The sequence below is a fragment of the Oryza sativa genome, chromosome 9 (assembly GCF_034140825.1).
Source record: "Oryza sativa Japonica Group chromosome 9, ASM3414082v1".
NCBI lineage: Eukaryota > Viridiplantae > Streptophyta > Magnoliopsida > Poales > Poaceae > Oryza > Oryza sativa.
This window is the reverse complement of record NC_089043.1, coordinates 12,163,865-12,183,525: the sequence shown is the minus strand read 5'-3', so window position 1 is coordinate 12,183,525 and position 19,661 is coordinate 12,163,865. Positions and strand designations below refer to the sequence as shown.

At 48.0% G+C, this 19,661-nt stretch overlaps 1 protein-coding gene and 1 pseudogene across 1 annotated transcript; one reads left to right on the top strand and one right to left on the bottom strand.

Moving 5' to 3' along the window:
* Positions 1–984: 984 nt before the first annotated feature.
* LOC136351683 (uncharacterized) lies at positions 985–7,301 on the bottom strand (annotated as a pseudogene).
* A 438-nt stretch (positions 7,302–7,739) lies between these two features.
* LOC136351682 (vegetative cell wall protein gp1-like) lies at positions 7,740–19,376 on the top strand. The gene is made up of 4 exons (XM_066303945.1): positions 7,740–8,027; positions 16,344–17,270; positions 17,840–17,918; positions 19,195–19,376. Exons 1-4 carry the CDS (start codon positions 7,740–7,742, stop codon positions 19,221–19,223), a joined length of 1,323 nt encoding a protein of 440 aa, XP_066160042.1. The 3' UTR covers positions 19,224–19,376.
* Positions 19,377–19,661: the final 285 nt, after the last annotated feature.

Below are 19,661 nucleotides of genomic sequence, written 5' to 3'. Positions count from 1 at the left end.
CGGGAACTGGAAGTGGCTGTAACATGCCGGGATATCTGACATGTTCAGACTTAGCATGCTGACAAATATCACACGAGTTGACAAATTGAGTTACTGTGGAGCGAAGTCGAGGCCAAGCAAACAATTGTTTAACTCTTTGATAAGTAACATGAATGCCTGAATGCCCACCCACTGCAGCAGTATGAAGGTTTGCTAAAATTTTCTGTTGCACAGCTGTATTGGTACCAATCCACATACAATCCTTGAAATATAACACACCATTTTTCAGAGAAAAATTGGGTACAGCACCAACACTGATGCATAGGGTCTGAACCTTGCTACAAGCATCAGGATCAAGCGAGTAACCAGACACCACCTCCTGAATCCAATCAGGCAAAGCAACAGACAAGGCAGACAATTCTAAAGTGGCAGAAGAAGGATACCTAGACAGAGCATCTGCTGCACCATTATCAGTGCCCTTCTTATAAATGATTTTGTACTGCAATCCCAGTAGTTTAGTGAGAGCCTTGTGTTGCCAGGGAGTGGTCAGACGCTGATCATCCAGAAAAGATAGACTTCGATGGTTAGTCCGAATGAAAAATTCAGCATGTTGGAGATAAGGGCGCCAATGTTCAACAGCCAGCATAATGGCCAAGCTCTCCTTTTCATATGTTGACAAGCCCTGATGGCGAGGCCCAAGAGACTTACTGAGAAAAGCAACTGGATGCTTTTGTTGCATAAGAACAGCACCAATGCCTTTATCGGAAGCATCCGTCTCGACAATAAATGGTTCAGAAAAATTTGGCATGGCCAAGACGGGAGCAGTAATCAAAGCTTGTTTTAATGCTTGAAAGGCTGCCTCTGTTTCAGATGTCCAAATGCACAACTGACCCTTTTGCAGCAGATTAGTAAGTGGTTTACTTAAGATGCCATAGTGACGAACAAATGTGCAATAATACCCTGTTAATTCCAAGAAAAGCAACAAATTTGCCAATTCTGGACCACTCAAATCTTGTCGTCATCAGTCGACACACCATTGGGAGTGATGATATGCCCCAAGTAGGAAAGCCGTTGTTCAGCAAAAGAACACTTACTCTGTTTTACCTTGAGCTGATGCTTGACCAGAATTTGGAGCACTTGTCGCAGGTGGTTCACATGATCTTCCAAAGTTGCACTGTAAATGAGTATGTCATCGACAAGTACCAGCACACATCTGCGAAGTAAAGGAGATAAGATGCTGTTCATCACACCCTGAAAGGTGGCAGGTGCATTGGTCAAGCCGAAAGGTATCACACGAAACTCATAGTGGCTACTATGTGTTTTGAAGGCTGTTTTATGCTCATCCGACATCTTCATACGAATCTGATGGTAGCCCGCCCTGAGATCAAGTTTAGTGAACCACTGTGCCCCCGACAACTCATCCAACAGCTCATCTATAATTGGCAATGGGTGCTTATTCTTCGCAGTGATATCATTTAGATGGCGGTAGTCCACACAAAACCGCCATGTCCCATATTTTTTCTTAACCAATAGCACAGGAGAAGAAAATGGGCTGGAACTAGGTTGAATTATACCCTTGTCCAACATTTCCTGAACTTGCTGTTCAATCTCGTTCTTTTGAGCCGGTGTATACCGATAAGGGCGCACATTAACAGGCACTGCACCAGGGACAAGAGGGATTGTATGATCAAAAGATCGAGCTGGAGGTAAACCCATTGGTTCATCAAAGACAGAAACAAATTCTTGAAGAACGTGTTGAATCTTGACAGGAATTTGTTCTGAAGATCCTCTGTCCTCCAAAGAACATAACTGAACAAAATGAGCAACTGCTCTCTTGTCACTGAACTCTTTTAGTTGTTGAGTGGATATCATTTGACACTGTTGCAATTCTGGCACAATTCCTTGAAGAGTGACAGATTTTCCCTGCCAGCAGATAACCAAGGACTTTTGTACCCAATCCACTGACATTGGGCTGCACTGCATTAACCAATCCATTCCAAGAATTGCATCATAATTAGTTAAGGCCATAATCTTAAAGGTGGTGTAAAACACATGCCCTTGAGTCGTCCAAACACAATCAGGTAACTCAGCTGTACAAGACAAAACAGCTCCATTGGCCACCTTTACCTGTGCTATAGTAGGAATTAACTGCACTCCTGACAGCTGATCTGCTACCTTGGAACTGAGAAAACTAGCTGTGCTGCCTAAATCCACCAGTATCAGCACCTCCTTACCTTGGATATAACCCAAAATCCTCATTGAACCCACATGTTCTGCCCCTTGTATTGCGTGAACTGGTACAACCATTACTACTTGTTCTTCAGACGTAATCAATTCAGCAGATTCAGAAAAAGAACTCTCTCCAATTGCATCCAAAACAGAGAATAATTCCTGAACTGCGTGTAACTGGACAGAGTTAGCACATCTATGAGTTGTAGACCATTTTTCAGCACAAATGTAACATAACCCCTGAGCTCGCCTTTGTGCCTTTAGAGCAATCATCTTGTCAGAACCCCAAATTGGTTGACCACCATCAATTCCCTTTTTTTGTCATCAACCTTTCCAACTGCAGATAGAACTCCTTTGCCTGGTGGTAGAGGTAGTGGCAAAGCCCCTTTTAATGCTGAATTAGAGCGAATGTGCATTCCTCCTTTAGAGTCCTTCACTCCAGACTCCGGTGGAGCTTCCAGCACTTCCTCTTGCAAAGACGCAATAGCCAGAGTAGATTCCAAATCGCGGGGATGTTGTAACAATACTGCATTTCTAATCTCTCGGCGCAATCCTTCAGTAAAGCGATGCACCAGATACTTTTTGCTAATGACAGGATCATAGGCCAGCAATTGGTTCATCAACTCGTCAAATTTCTCATAGTATTCCCAAACTGTTCCCGACTGTCGAATTGTATCCATTTGTATAATTAACATGTCATGCTGATCCCTATCAAACTTAGTGGAAACTGCTATGCAAAAATCATCCCAAACAGGAAACCGCACATGAGCCCTAGACGAACGCAACCAGGATGCTGCTCTACCATAGAAATAGATGGTGGCTACATGAACCCACAACCCTGGAAAAGTATTGTTCACATCAAAATAGTGCTCACACCTCATCCTCCAATCCTGGGGGTCCGTGCCATAGAATTTAGGGAAATCTAGTTTAGGAACTCTATGATTATACTGTCTACCGCCTTGTTCAAAACCAAACTCCCCAACCTCCGAATCAGATTTGAAATTCTCCAACGAGTGCAAAGGAACTGAATGAGATTCAAACGTAGCCTTGTCTAGAGTTGGGATCAGAGTGGTCACCACTCCAGATGCCCTCCTCCGGAAATTCTGTTGAGCGCCGTGGCCATGGGCCCAATTGCTTCCGCCTTCCGCCGCGACTTGATGCGAAGATGTCGGCGGCGTAGGCAGCAACGGCGCCTTCCTTTCCTCATCCGTCAACGGAACCCGAGGGGAAAGCGTCGTCGGCGAAGCTTGCATCGATTTGCCAAGGAAATCCAGTTGCTGACGAAGTTCGCCAACCTCGTCGCACAAATCCTGAATCGCTGACTCCACTTGAGGCTGCCACCCACCGACTCCTGCATCCAGCTTCGCGACGACTGCCTGAGTCTCCGCTTGCTTGTTGTTCAACGACATCAGCGAATCCTAGATGTCGCCGAGAATTTTGCTGAAGTCGAGGTTCTGTTTCTCCATGGCCTCAACCTGCAATTGCAAACGAGACGTGTACCTTGGCTTCTCCAGGATCGCTGCTATGATACCAAATGTCACGAACTCGGATTTGAGTCGCAACGAACTCTCCTATGATTCGAAACAGAAGGGAAAAGAAGCTGACTTGAGGAAGAAGAAGAACAGAGACAACGAGAACCAGAGGAGAAGGAGGGAGATTGGAATTGAGTTTGAGGTTTCAGTTTGAATACAATATTTCGTATCCCGCTCTTTCGCACCTGCCGACTATATAGCAATGCGCCATCTAGTCTCTCTCACTGACAGTGGCCTAGCCTTTCGCTACTGGGTCCACTCACTCAACGGAAAGCGTGCGTTGGGCCGCTTCATCCTTTTGGGTCGATCTTGCTGCTGGGCCGCTGTTGACGTCTTAGTTTGAACGCCCTGCTCAGATGCCGTCGTGACAACTTGATGCACGTAGCCAAATCCAAGGCACATGATAATCAAACACAATAATCTATTCTTATTATTTCTTGGTTTGTGTCAAAAATAGTGTTTGCCCTTTTCAATGACTACAATCAAACAACTAGAAGTATTCGATGTCGTGTTGAGTTTAGTTTCCATACCAAATATTAATGACGATAAAAATCACATCATCATCCACTAGCAATTATTATTTAGAGTAGTTTACATCACATGCAAGTATGTCATGTTGGGTTTAGTCTCACATCGATAATTGATGATGAGGGAGCACAACTTAAAAGGTAGGGGACGGTCCTCACCTATCAGACTAGTCTTTTGGGTTGTGTAGACCCATGACCTAAAGTTGTGGCTCCGATTGGGCCTGTGGTGGAGCAGGCCCAATGTGACCTGGGTGGCCCACAATTGGGGGGCCAGGCTACGCACTCTAATAAGTGGTATCAGAGCCCAACGTTTGAAACCCAGAACAATTTTTATGGGACACTTGGTGAGGAGGCCGGTAACAAGTCTTCGGGGTCCACATGTCACATGGTGGGGTCACATGGGTTGATGGGGAGATTGTTGGGTTTAGTCCCACATCGGTAATTGATGATGGGGGAGCACGACTTAAAAGTTGGTGGGCGGGGCTGCGCACTCTAACATGTCACATCATCACACACAAGCAATTATTGTCTAAAGTATTTTAAATATCATGTAAATATGACATATCATTTACAATTTTGTTGTATTTTTAGAACTCATTATGCAAGCAATGTTTAATCATTATCTCGACACCATTTTCACATTATTCAAACATATACATCTATCATTTATATAATAACATTTATTTAACCACGTATCCCGCGGTAAAGTGCGGGTATCAACTAGTTAATTATAAGCAACATGTATGTCTTCCAATAACGAAATAATATCCGGAAATAAAAGACAAACGAAGCATAAATTTAAAAACTATGCTCTAAAACTAAAATTATAAAATTTCTCTGTATCCAAATCCAAAATATATATTTATACTTGCAGCCTATGTTTATTGCACGGATTGATGGGATGATGACTAGTGATATGAAATCAGGGGCGAAGCCAGGATAGATGGTCACCGAGGTCACTATTAATTAACGATCCTAACAATTGGCTATAGCTTCTAATAATTTTAAGTCTATTGTTGTAGTAGTGGTTACCTTTTACATATCAGAGGGTGTTTAGATCCAGAGGTGTAAAGTTTTGGCGTGTCACATCGGATATTATATAAGATGTCACATGGGGTGATCAGGCTCTAATAAAAAAAACTAATTACATAATCTATCAGTAAACAGCGAGATGGATTTATTAAGCCTAATTAATCCGTCATTAGAAAAAGTTTACTGCAGCACAGCATTATCAAATCATGGAGCAATTAGGCTTAAAAGATTCGTCTTGCAAATTAGTCGCAATATGTGCAATTAGTTATTTTTAGCCTATATTTAATACTTCATGCATGTGTTAAACGTGCGATGTGACATGGTGTAAAAATTTTACGTGGAAACTAAACAAGGCCTCAATTACAACCATATCATTATTGTACTAGGTTACTATATTTGGGAAAAGAATATAACAACCTCTTATATGGTGAAAATTACCTTTGTTATATTTCCCCAGGCTCATGCTTCATGATCATGTAATTGAACTTGAAAAATCAAACGTTCATATTTCAGAACTCTAATTTCGTCAAATTCAAACTTGAGAGACCAGGTTCAACCAAATTGTGATGATAATTAGGAAATAATAATAGGATTAGTTGGTTATCCTAAATAAGGGCCACTTTATGAGCGCCAGTCTAAAACATATATGTATATCTATCTAGACTGACGTATAATCACAATTGCTAACTAATTTTCTATTTGCTAGTTGATAATAGTATCGTTCCTTGCCACCAAATGAGCTTTAACGAAACAATCACCGGGGTCTAGTGTTTTATTTGACCGGGGTCATAGCTATAAAATAGGAAGGAGTATAAGGGGACTCATAAGAAATCATCGGGGTCTCCTAACCCCAATAAATTGCTATAGCTTCGCCCTAATGAAATATCCATCATCCATCGTGCATCGTCGATTTTAATTCCTTTAGTGGGCCTAATCCGACCCATCCACATGGAGAGGAGGTTATTTTAGTTTGGAAAAGGTACACCAAAGGTCCCTCAACTTGTCATCGAGTTACGAAATCGTCCCCCAACCGCAAAACCAGATACCGGACACCTTTCAACTAACAAAACCATGCACTTTATATCCTCCAGTTGTTTTGACCCTGGTTTTGTCCTATGTGGTGGCTGAGTCAGCGTGGGACCCACGTGGGCCCCACATGTCAGTATTGGCAAGTCAGCCTTTCTCTCTCTTTTCCTCTCTTCTCTCCCATCCTCATCTCTCTCTCTCTCCATTCTCTGCGACTGCGAGGCCGGCAATGCGAGGTGGGAGAGGAGGGCGTCGGCGGCCGGCAGCCAGCGATCGGCGACGGGTGGCGCGCGGGCGGCCGGGGGAGGCGCGGTGTGCGGGCGGCCGGGAGAGGGGCGGCGCGCGGGCTCCCCCGCCGGCTGCCGCCCACGAGGCCCGCGAGGCGGTGGCGGGGGAATGAGTTGCGGGCGGGCGGCAGAGAATGGGTGGCACCCGGCCGATGGGAGAGGAGGAGGTCGGCGCTGTACCTGCTCATCTGGGACCACCGCGTGGTCTCTACTCGGAAGCAGAACACGCGGCCGATGTCATAGCCGCCGTTTAGGATGGCGGCGTCGCAGATGTCACACTCCTCGTCGCTGCTGCTGACGTCGGCGTCTTCATGTCCGCCATCGCCGCCTCCACCACCCGGGGCAGCTACCTCGTTGCATCCATGTCCGCCGCCGCCGCCTTGTTTGGGTACGAATTAGACGCCGTTGCCAACATGGAGCTCGAGGACGTTGGTGATTGCTTGGGCAACGTTGCCGGCGGGGATCGAGGGAGTGGTGAACTGGCGGTCGTGGAGATACAGCGGTAGGCGGTGCCAGAGGTGGATCCAGCGCGGGGAGAAGAGGTAGCCGAGGCGGAAGAGGTCGAGGACGCGGGCGACGGCGGCGTCCGGGAGCCGCCGCCAGTCGGCGTGCCGGTTGGAGGGAGGCGTGAGCAAGCGGCGCGGAGTGGACTCGGTGACCTCCGCTTGCGAGGACTTGAAGCCGGACATGATGAAGGCAGATGCGCGGCGGCGGCCGGGGACCTCCTCGTGAGCGGTGGCCGGCGGGGCAGCCCGCGCATCGCTCCTCTTCCCGCTGCCCGCGCGCTGCCCCTCTCCCGCCGCCCGCCACAGCTCCTCCCCCCACCACCCGCGCGCCGCTCCTCCCTGGGCCGCCCGCGCTTCGGTGTACTTTTTCCTTTTAGTTTTAAATTCCAGCCCATGACATGGATGTGCCGGAAGTGAGGCACATCCAATGGAGACCTCATTGGGCCATCCATTCCTCATAGGTTGTCACCCACTTAGCATTTAGGCTCTTCATCCGGTCAAGGAATAAGTTCACTCTGGGTCCCTCTATTTGTCGTCCAGTGCAGATCCCCAACTTAAGAAACCGTTTAAATAAGTTCCCTCGATAGTATTGTGTCTGGTTTTGGCTGAGGTGGCACCTACATGGCTCATTTTGGCGGAGCGGCGACAGCCGCGTCCAGCTCGTCGGCATCGGTCGTGCTGCTGCTGGTGGTGGTGGTGATGGCATCGTCGTCGCTCGTGGCGGACGGCTCGGATGTGGCGGTCATGGCGTCCTCGGCGACAATGTCGATGGCGAGTGGAAACACAGACGACGACGACTCCCGCTGCTCGAAGTCCTCCAGAGCCCGCGCCACGGAGCGCTGGACGTCGGCGGCGCTGTGGAGGGTGGCCGGGGGCGGCACGGGCGAGGGGCGAAGCGGCGAAGTTGAGGCACGCGGCGCGGCCACGGAGCGCGAGCATGGCGGCGTCGTGTGCGCGCGCGGTGGTGTCGGCGCCGTCGAACGTGCCGAGCCAGAGCCCAGAGCCTGCAGCCGCGGCGCCCCTCAAAATCAAATTCATCAGTTCTTGTAATCTTGTTCTCCTAGACCCTGACAAATGAAAACTCGCAGTGGTTCATCTGACCAAAAAAGAAACAAACAGTGTATTGGTCCTTGGTCGAATTCAGATTCGGATGGATTCACGAGTCGAATAATCAAATCAAACGCATGACTAGAGTAGACTCGATCTAGCAACAAAAACCCAGTGGTTCATCTGACCACAACAGAAGCAAAACAGCTGACCAGATGATTCGGATGGATTCAGTCTGGCTAACTCTAACCTGACGTTTCCTCCGCGAGCGTGGTAAGATGAAGGACTCCCCCCCCCTCCCATGGCGCTGCTCCTCAATCCTACACGCCGCCATGGCAATACTTGCAGTTGAGCCCGAACTTGCACCATCCCTTGGTGGCGAGCTCCGGGCATGCATGGACGTCCCCCCGCCGCCGACTCTCATCTCCGGCACAATTCGTTGGTCCTCCTCGCCATGAGCGTAGCGACACGCTACCCCGTTGTGGCACCTCCCCTCCCTCCACTTCATGCACAGCACACTCTTGTGGTTGGCAACACCCATGGCGCCGGCGACCGCGGGCGCGGGTGCGGGCAGCAGCGGTGGGAAGTTGACGGCGTAGGAGCTCGGCCTCTCTGCCGCCGCCGAGTCCATCGCGCTAGGCAAGTCCCGCGCGTCGTTCAACCTGAATACATGCGGGCGGCTGCCGCGGCTTCCGCCGGGTTATCCGGAGGCGGAGGCAGGCGCAGCGGGCAACGAGAAGAGGGGCGGCGGCCGCCATCGGTAGGCCCATGGGGGTGGGAATGGAGGACGTCCTTATCTCCGCCGGCGAGAGGAGGGATTAGAGGGGAGAGATGAAGAGAGGGGAGATGGGGAGGGAGAGAGGAGGAAGAAGAGGAGGGGATTGAGAATGACAGGTGGGCCCCACCATTTTTTGAAATTATTGTATGTGTGAAGCTGACATGTGGGTCCCAGAGGTTTTGTTATTTTTCACGGTCGAATTGCCACGTAAGCACCACGTCAGATAAAAACACCGTCCAAACCGCTATGGGACCTATGTCACTGGTTTTGACAGCCGAGGGACCTGTTGTATCTGGTTTTTCAGTTGAAGGACGAAAATCGGATTCGTTGACAAGTCAAGGGACCTCAGATGAACTTATTTCTCCGGCCAATGAGCGAAGGCTGTGTTTCACACCAAAATTGGAAAGTTTGGTTGAAATTAGAACAATGTGACGGAAAAGTTGAAAATTTATGTGTGTAGGAAAGTTTTGATGTGATGGAAAAGTTGGAAGTTTGAAGAATTATTTTTTAACTAAACACGGCCGAAATGTTTCGGTCGCTGTATAGTTAATTTCATGCGGGCTTTTAATCTACTGGGTTCATCTCATGCTGCTGCTCTGTTAGATGATAGGGAAAAGTACGTACGAGGTCCTTCATCTTGTCATCAAACTATAAAATCGTCTCTCAACCAGAAAATCAATATATGAGATCCTTAACTTACAAAACCGGTTTAGTTTAGGTCCTTAGGTGGTACGTAAAATCTAAACCAAGAGGCTTCTCGCTTTAGTCGTATCACGCGACACGCCTCACAGCTGTTCGATCGTGCTTGTCGTCCTGACGTACATCCGCGTGGCCGCGCTCTAATGGCTCAATGAGAAGGATCAACGTAGTGCCTGCCTGCCTTTTTTTTAATAGATCATGTATGCCTTTTTCCTCTTCATTCAAATAAAGTTTTCTCTCAAATTATTTATCTGATCTATAATCCGATTACAATTATGTTTATTACAATTAAATCTGTCGACGTTCGATGTCTCGACTACGGTATTTGCATGGCATGGGGATCATCAGTGCTAGGATATACACGAGACTGAGGTAAAAGAGATGGAGACAAGGACTTTTATACAGGTTCAGGCCCCTGAATTGTCAGGTAATAACCCTACATCCTGTTGGCCAAAGCCGGTATTGCTCTTATTCACCATAATCACACTAGTACAATATTTGGGGTAGCATATCTAACTGTTGTCGACATGGCGGTCTGAAGATCTGACTCGTAGTCGATAACATGGTAGTCTTCCTCCTCGAATCCGTGCCCGGCGAGATCAGAGATAGCGCTTTCGTCTCTCCTGACAGTATCCGGAGACACCGTAGGGTACTAGCCGTGTTTATCCCTGAAGTCGATATCCGGCGGCGTGTCTTGGCGTATGTAGGCTTCTATGTTGTGGCTTCTATGTCGATTGTGTTGGGTGTTGATCCTCTGTGTGTGTTGATCGTGGTGGTCGTCTTTCCTTATTCGGAACTCCTCCTATATCCTATATCCGAAGGTTGCTTCCGTATAGGACATGGTATGTAGTGGGTCCTGCCGAGATTTAGTCGACTACTATTAGGTATATGGTATCCATAACCCTGACAGTATCCCCCGACTTCAATGCAAATAAACGAGTTCATATTCTCAACCGCAGACCTTGGAGGAACTGTTATCGAGCGCACGTGACCGTTCTCGATAAGTTCAGAGATAACGTTAGACTTCCTTTATCAGCCTCGTGCGGACACCTAAAGGGTTTGTCTGAGTCAATCTCCGACGTCAAACAAGAAAGTACAAAGCATACGACTAAGTCTCCCGTCTTAGTCTCCCGTCTTGCTGTAATCGAGAATTTGGATTGAAGTCAAGAAATTTTATCTCGGCGGGTACACCATTTGTTCATTCCGTATTCCTTGTCGAGATCGATCAACCGTTCTCGAGTGATCGAGAAAGTGCATAATCTGCGACGGAGCCTTGTCAATATTTGTCGTATTCGCCTTAGTCGATCTTGGTGTAGAACCATAGAGACATGCGATCTTCGATAATGTCGAATAGAATTTTCCTAAAATCAATACTCAGAAAAGAATATTAGATACAAATAGCCCCTGAGCGAATGCTCAAAGGGTGACATGTTATAATATGTATGGAAAACTGAAAATGAATTAAACTTACAGACCAATGTTTTGTATATGAGCGTCTACTCTTTTACCGACTCCGATCAGTCAGTTTGTTGAGTTATACACTCTCCCTAGCCCCCAGCCTTGTCGTCGGAGAATCGTTCTCGGAGGATAAGACTCTTGGACCTTTGACCTGCCTCGGTTGAACAAGCACTGATTCTAGCCCCCAGCCGTGAAATTGGAAAACCCAATTTCCGATTACACGGCTTGGTTAATACGCACGGCGAGAACTCTTACACGACCAGATCTTACATGGTCTTTCGTCTCTGAAGGATCCGACAAGGCCTTATCGGCTCTGGGCGTCCCCAGCCGAAGTTCCCTTAGGTTCCTCAGAGGCCTTATTAATACGGCGTAAAGGGACATTAGGATAGGTTTCAACGCTAGGTGTCTTTTGTGGTAAGGGATCTCTGGGTAAAACACTTGGCGATTTTGTGTATCTGATGTCAACTTTGTTGGAGTAGAGGTAATGGAAGAATCGCTACACCTCTGGTCGAGGACTAGGTGGTAGTCGCAAGTCGACCACTAGAAGTAGAAATAGTGGGAGAATCGCTACACCGCTGGTCGAGAACCAGATGTAGTATAAACTCGACCACTAGAGGTAAAGGTAGTGGGAGAATCGCTACACCGCAGATCGAGAACCAAGTGTAGTTTAAACTCGACCACTAGAAGTCAGGGTAGTGGGAGAATCGCTACACCGCTAGTCGAGAACCAGATGTAGTCTAAACTCGACCACTAGAAGTAAATGTACGAGAGATCGCTACGATTGACTGGTTGAGAACTAGTGAGTAGGTGTCTCTCGATCATTTGGAGTCGTGGTACGAGGACCGCTACGCTGCCGGTCGAAGACTAGTCGTAACTGTTCCTCAACCATCTGAAGTCATGGTGCGAGGACCGCTGCGTTATTGTTGTAGTCGTCCCTCGACCATCTGAAGTTAAGGTGTGAGAGATTGCTACATTTTACTAGTTCGAGAACTAGCGAGTGAGTAGAATTATCTCTCGAACACCAATGGAAGTTGCGGTGCGAGAGATTGCTACGTACTGGTTCGAGGACCAGCGAGCGAGTAGAATTATCTCTCGAACACCAATGGAGGTTGCGGTGCGAGAGATTGCTACGCACTGGTTCGAGGACCGGCGAACGTGTAGAGTTATCTCTCGAACACCAATGGAGGTTGCGGTGCGAGAGATTGCTACGCACTGGTTCGAGGACCAGCGAACGTGTAGAGTTATCTCTCGAACACCAATGGAAGTTGCGGTGTGAGAGATTGCTACGTACTGGTTCGAGGACCAGCGAGCGAGTAGAATTATCTCTCGAACACCAATGGAAGTTGCGGTGCGAGAAATTGCTACGTACTGGTTCGAGGACCAGCGAGCGAGTAGAATTATCTCTCGAACACCAATGGAAGTTTCGGTGCGAGAGATTACTACGTACTGGTTCGAGAACCAGCGAGTGAGTAGAATTATCTCTCGAACACCAATGGAAGTTGCGGTGCGAGAGATTGCTACGTACTGGTTCGAGAACTAGCGAACGTGTAGAGTTATCTCTCGGACACCAATGGAGGTTGCGGTGCGAGAGATTGCTACGTACTGGTTCGGGAACCAGCGAGCGAGTAGAATTATCTCTCGACACCAATGGAAGTTGCGGTGCGAGAGATTGCTACGTACTGGTTCGGGAACCAGCGAGCGAGTAGAATTATCTCTCGAACACCAATGGAGGCGCTAGAGTTGGTTTATTACATGTGTATCTCATGTGGCCAGCATGACTCACATACCCAACTTGTAGCATATCCGGATGTCCGTTCGCAATCATGTCGGGTGATCAAGCCGACGGCATTCGCGAGGAATTATCCATTAACAACCTTTTCTCGAGTAGTCCAGCCATGGCCGGTGCTATGAGATAGGTTGTCGGTCTTCGTTGGTAGGTTGGGCGCGACGACTCTGCATTTGTCGAGATTATTCTCGATAATACAGTGTACTCGACCACAACCTACTCGAGTGCTCAATTGTTCCTGAAAAATATTTTCTAGAAGGCAAAATATATAGCAGATAATATCGAGTATGTACTCAAAAAACTGCATGGATCTTCTAGTATTATCAGGATATAACTAGCAGATGTAAATATCAGGTATTATGTAAACCGTAAACAAGCATGATTTATACAGAAGAAAACAGAGGGAGCCCCTAGTGTTAGACTGTAGTCGGCCTAACATCAGAAACACTCGCGCAATAGATGTTGTATAAAAAACATGCTCTAGGTAAACATAATAAATCATAGATCTGACAATGCTGTATGATCTGAATAGGTACGATAAATTGCATATAAAATATTGCGTACCTTTGTAAATACATGCCGGATGTATCTACGAAATTAGTAGATCAATTTAAGAAACCAATCTACCAATTACCTTGTTGCGTACTTGTTCGATATCATGCGATCTGACATCTTTTGGTATGTCGCGGAGCTTGAGGCTTGGATGATCTCGATAGACCAAGTTGTCGATGACGATGATGGTTCCGATCTAGTCAGAAGATATACTTGGATAGGTTGGATCTCCCCACAGCCGAAGTCGCCGAGTAGCTTGTACTTGGAGAGTCCATATCTCAAACCCATCTCATCGAAACCTTGAAGCACCAAAATCCCCCTACCTGGCGCGCCAACTGTCGACATTCGATATCTCGACTACGGTATTTGCATGGCATGGGGATCGTCGGTGCTAGGATATACGCGAGACTGAGGTAAAAGAGATGGAGACAAGGATTTTTATACAGGTTCGGGCCCCTGAATTGTCAGGTAATAACCCTACATCCTGTTGGCCGAAGCCAGTATTGCTCTTATTCACCATAATCACACCAGTACAATATTTGGGGTAGCCTATCTAACTGTTGTCGACATGGCGGTCTGAAGATCTGACTCGTAGTCAACAACAGGGTAGTCTTCCTCCTTGAATCCGTGCCTAGCGAGATCAAAGATAGCGCTTCCGTCTCTCCTGACAGTATCCGGAGACACCGTAGGGTACTAGCCGTGCTTATCCCTGAAGTCGATATCCGGCGGCGTGTCTTGGCGTATGTAGGCTTCTATGTTGTGGCTTCTATGTCGATTGTGTTGGGTGTTGATCCTTTGTGTGTGTTGATCGTGGTGGTCGTCTTTCCTTATCCGGAACTCCTCCTATATCCGAAGGTTGCTTCCGTATAGGACATGATATGTAGTGGGTCCTGCCGAGATTTAGTCAACTACTGTTAGGTATGTGGTATCCATAACCCTGACAAAATCTTCACAACAAGATCTTACATATTATATTACGATGAAAAAATATTTATATTTGTAAATTACTTTTATTATATACGTAAGTTACTTTTATCATATATATATATAAGTTACTTTTAGATTTGACTAAATTACTTCTTAGACATATAAAAATAAATTCAATAAAGTCTAAAAGTAATTTACATATATTATAAAAGTAACTTAAAACAACACAAAAGTAATTTTATCACGATATTAGAAGTAAATTCATTGTAGGGATAAAAATATGATTTTATCTAGAAATTAAATTTAATCAGTACATATCAACACAAGTAAGTTTAACATTTTTTAAAAGTAACTTCAATGTTAATTGGAAGTAACTTTTGCATGGTTGAGAAGTAACTCTCTGTAAATCCGTTTAATCACCGATTGTTTTTTTCCTTTCGTTTTCGCTTTTCATATAGAATGAGAAAAGAAGATAAAACCTTTCATGGATTGTAAATAACATTGATGGAATAACTTTTAGGTTTATTGAATTACTTTTTTATGTCCAAGAAGTAATTTAGTGAAATTTAAATGTAATTTAGATATATTATCCAAGTAATTTATATTTTTTTCATCAAAATATAATCATGTGAGATTTTGTTATAAAGATTTAATTGTTACGAACACAACAGTGTAATCGGATCATAGATTGGATGAGTAGTTTAAGAGAAAATTTTATTTGAAGTATAGGTAGATACTATCTTTAATAGATGGAGTGGTAGCTGGTTTAGACAAACCAGCTACCACTAGCTGTGTAGCCACATCCTTGGTGGTATTGACCCCGGTTTTATCTGACGTGGTGGCCGAGTTAACGTGGGCCCACGTGTGTCCCACATATCAGGATGACCACGTCATCACTCTCTCTCTCTCTCTTTCCCTTTTTCTTTCCTTTCTTCCCCTCTCCCACTCTTCTCGTCTGGGGAAGTTGGCCAGTGAGTGGACAGGAGGCTGGCGGGGCGAGTGTAACATCCCGGCCTAGAGCTTAATAGGATTAATAGAATACTCGTACCAACAAGTTGCAACTTCTTTTCCGGAAGCCGATCTTGTCACGTCCTGATAAATTCATTCCAAAATAAAATTCATTTTCTAAAAGGAATAATAGAATTAATTAAAATTCGAAAAAGAAATTGGCAAACACTAAAAATACGTACAAGAAAAATTCAAATGTGGCCCGGAGAATTTTTGTTAAATTCTCCTTGGTCTAAAAGGAGCCCTCAAATTTTACTTGAATTTTCAGAGCACCGGAAATAATTATTAAGCAACAAAAACAATTATCAAAGTTTAATAAAAAGAAAAAACCTAAAAATAATTCTCCTCTTCCTCCTTTGGGCCAAGCCCAGCCCGAAGTCCTTCTCTCCTCCCTCTCTTTCTCTCCCTCCCCTTCTCTCCCTCTCTCTCTCCCGGGCCTCTCTTCCCCTCCCGGGCAGCCCACTCCCTCCTCTCCTCCTCCTTCTGGGCCGCCCCTCCCTCCTCTCCTTCCCGGCCCACCTTTTCTCCCTCCTCTCCTCCTGGGCCGCCTCGGCTTCGCCCGGCCCAAGCCGAGCCGCGCTCCCACCCGTGCCGCGCGCGTGCGCGCGCTGACCGCGCGCCCCGCGTGGGGCCCACGCGCCAGGCCGCCGTCGCCTTCCTCCTCCAGCCGCCCGGCCACCTCTCTCTCTCTCCCGTGAAAACCCTACTCCTTTCCTCCCTCAAATCCGTGTGATTCGCTCATGGGATTCCAAAATTAAATAGGGGAAATTAATCCCCATTGAATCCTCTTCAATTGCCCCCAAATTCCCCCTTGATTCGTGCCTTCAATCCCCGGGAACGGACGCGCCAAGTCCGGCCGCCTTCCATTGCCGCCGGCCGTGGTTCCCGCCGCCGTTCCCGCTCCTCCCGTGGCCGGCTCCCTCCCCGCGCCTATAAAATGCAACCCCCTCGCTCCGTTCTACCATTTTAGCCTCCTCCCAAGCCCCCCCCCGTGGCCTCACCACCTCTCCCCGCCTTCTCCTTCTCTCCCTCCGGCGCCGGCCTTCCTCCAGCCGCCCCTGCCGCCGCGTCACCACGCCGGCCGGTCGCGCCGTCGCCTCCTCCAGCACCGCAGCCGCCTCCTCTTCGCCGGCCTACCCTCCGTTTCCCGCGGAGACCTCCGGAAGTGCCTCCCCGCCGGCAACCGTGGTGTTGCCGCCACGATTTCGCCTCCGGCCGCCTCTGCCGCGTCCCCGGTGCGCCGGCCGACGTCGCCACCACCTCTCCCGGCACCGGAGTGCCGTCCTCTCTCCCGGCCAGGCCACGGTGTCGCCCGAATTTCGCCGGAACGCCGTCATCTCCGCGCCGGCCTCTCCTTCCTCCTCGTCGGCTCGTCGCCCCGCTGCACCACCACCTTCACCAACATCGCAGCGGCGTGTTCCACGCCGTCCCCTCCTCCGCTCAGCCGCTGCTGCCTGCCATCATCGTTTCATCGTCGTCTCCGATCGTTCTCGTCGTCGACGTCCCGTCGGTCGCCCGGCTCGTCGTCTCGCGGCGCCGCCTCCGTCATCGTCATCGCTGCGGCGTGTTCCACGCCGTCCTCGTCCCCGTGCAGCCGCTGCCGGCTGTCCTCGTCGCCTCCTCGCCGGTCCCGGTCGTCGTCGTTGCCGTCGTCCTCTCGTCGTTCCCGGTCGTCGTGACGTTCGTCCCTCCGTCGAGCCGTTCTCGTTCGTCGTCCGCGTTCGTCAAGCGAGCTGCTGCAGCCCTGTCCTCTTCTTCGTCCTCGCCTCCGCGTCGTCAAGCCCCGTGCCGGCCGCGTCTCGCCTTCGTTCAAGGATCGCCGCCGAAGTCGTTCCCTCGCCGTCCGTCTCCGCCGCGCCCGTTCGTCGTTGTCGTTCCCACGCCTCGTCGCGTGGTGGTAAGGTTTCCTCCTCTCGTTGCCCCGTCCTCGTCCTTTCGGTGTCGCCCGTGCCCGTTGTGCGGTTGTCGACCCCGGTACCCGTGTACCGGTGTCGGTAGTCGTTCGCTTGTGTGTGTGGTGACCCTGTTAGTGTGCCCACTCGGAAGCCGCGTGGTTTCACGTGTGCAGTCCGCGTGGTGTCTAGTGGAGTCCGTTTGTCGGCCACTCGCCTCGGTTGACACACGGGGTCCGCTTCCGTCGACCCGTGGACCGTCTCTGTGTACTCGGTCTACCGCGGTCCTTTAGGTTGACATGTGGGGTCCGCATGTCAACGGCGCAGCCTTCCTGTCTTTTCCAGGCTAGCGCTTCCACATGTTTTATAATTGCAAAGCTTAATTATAATAATCCGCAAATCTCCATATAACAGCATTAAACTTCGGATGATCATATCTTGGTCATACGAACTCCGAATCGACCCGTTCAAGTCTCCTAATGTTTGTTAAAACCTAAAGAACCCTGTGCTTTCTTTTTATGTATTGTTATTGCTTCTTTATAGGCTTGTAGCTTTGCTTGTGTGCTTCGCGTAGCTTTCGTCGTTCCGGAGGTTCCCGAAGCGTGGTTCGCGGTCGTCGCCGAAGGTTCGGAAGGCCGTTCTCTCTGAGCAAGGCAAGTCACATCATCCTTGAGCATATTGAATCCCAGTTTATAAAATTATTTTGATTTAAATTAATGCATTACCGCTTTATTTAAATTCCCGCGTTATCACTGTTTTATTTAGCCATGCCTATTTATCGTTGTTAAGACATTATTATTGCTATTGTTATTATTACCTTGTTCACCCTAGGAAAATAAAACCCCAACTAGTGGGTACTCTATTTATGGTTCCACTAGTATGAACTTAGGTAGATGCTTCGCTGGTTAATTAGGCAACATTAGGTGGTTTTATAACTTTAGACTTTGGGAAGTCTCATATCATTTGGACACTATGGAATTGTTGGATTATGGTGGAATTGGACATACACCTCTCTTCCTCTTTCAAAACCCCTAAAACCTGTTTTCGATGGGGTTTGGGTGCATGCCAGTTGTGGGAAGTAGCACCCCGGCCACTATAAGGATTAAGCTCGGGCCTCTGTTGCAAAGCACTACCGTACTTCCACATGTCTAGTGGGTAAGGCTTAGTTTGTGGCTCAGTCTGGTTATAAACAAAAGTACACGGATGGAGGTGGATGAAGTCGGGGGTCGATGGACATTCTCCAGGGCAAATGAAGGCTACACGAGCTGCGGCCCGGTAGTCGAGATGTCGTGGCAGAGGGTTGGTGCCCTGCTACTTGGGGCTCAGTCCTGCCTGCCTGTCCCGGAGGTTCCGGCCGTAGGCGGGATTGGGTCGGTACTCTTGTCTATGGCTAGGATGGGTTGGAAACTATGTCACGTCTTCCGTCCGTATACCGTGGTGGTATGTGGCACGTGGTTACACGTGAGGAAGATGTGTCTTGTGGGTAAAGATGTACACCTCTGATCAGAGTATAATCTATTCGAATAGCCGCGCCCTCGGTTATGGGCAAGCCGAGCAATGTACCCAAGTCAGTGTTCTAATTCTTAAAATTTGCTCAACAACTAAAATGTGGAATGGTTGGCCTGGGTTGGCTTGGGACGAGCTGGGACCCAGGGTCGGGTTGCCAGTTCGGTCTGAATCATCGTAGGCCTTGGGTTAAGGCAGGTTCGTGAGGGTTCACGGCCTTGTTTAATAATACTGTGTAGCTCTAGGATCGTCTTTATAAAATGGCTTTGGGCAACTAAGTGACTTTTAAATGCTGTTTACTGCAAAACTTAACCCCTATATTATTATCCCCTTGTACCCCCCTTGCATTAATTATGCATCTCCGGTGTGGCTTGCTGAGTACTGTGGTTGTACTCATTCTTGCTCAATCTTTCCCCTCTTCAGTAAGAGAAGCTTTGGAGAAGATGTCTTAGGTGGAGTCCTGGCTTATACCCCAGTTGAGCGCCTGTGAAGATGGAGCCGTAGGCCCGCTAGTCCGCTGCTGTTTATTTTTGATTGTCAGGCCTGAAGCGCCTTTGTAATAATGTAAATATTATCGATATAATAAAGATGTGTCTTTTATATCATGTTTGTGTGGTGTACCCCGGCTTTTCCTGGGACGGGGATTAATACACTGGCGTTCGGGAAAAGGCAATTTTCCCGGTCGCGACAGATCTCGAAAGAAATCTGAGGTTAAGCATGCTTGGCCTGGAGCAATTTCTTCCCGAGTGCATATAAGTGAGGAGAAAGTGTGCAGAAAAGACTTGTCCAGATATAAGCGGGCCTGTATATCTGATTTTCTGGTTGAGGGACGATTTTATAATTTGATGACAAGTTGAGGGACCTCATATGTACCTTTTCCTTTGATGATA

Bases quoted from the DNA above. Each gene is read 5' to 3' on its own strand.
- LOC136351682 (XM_066303945.1), top strand. From the start codon at position 7,740: ATGGCTCATTTTGGCGGAGCGGCGACAGCCGCGTCCAGCTCGTCGGCA. The intron at 8,028-16,343 runs GCACGCGGCGCG...CTACCATTTTAG, and splicing joins GGCGAAGCGGCGAAGTTGAG to CCTCCTCCCAAGCCCCCCCC. The intron at 17,919-19,194 runs GCAAGTCACATC...TCCCCTCTTCAG, and splicing joins GGCCGTTCTCTCTGAGCAAG to TAAGAGAAGCTTTGGAGAAG.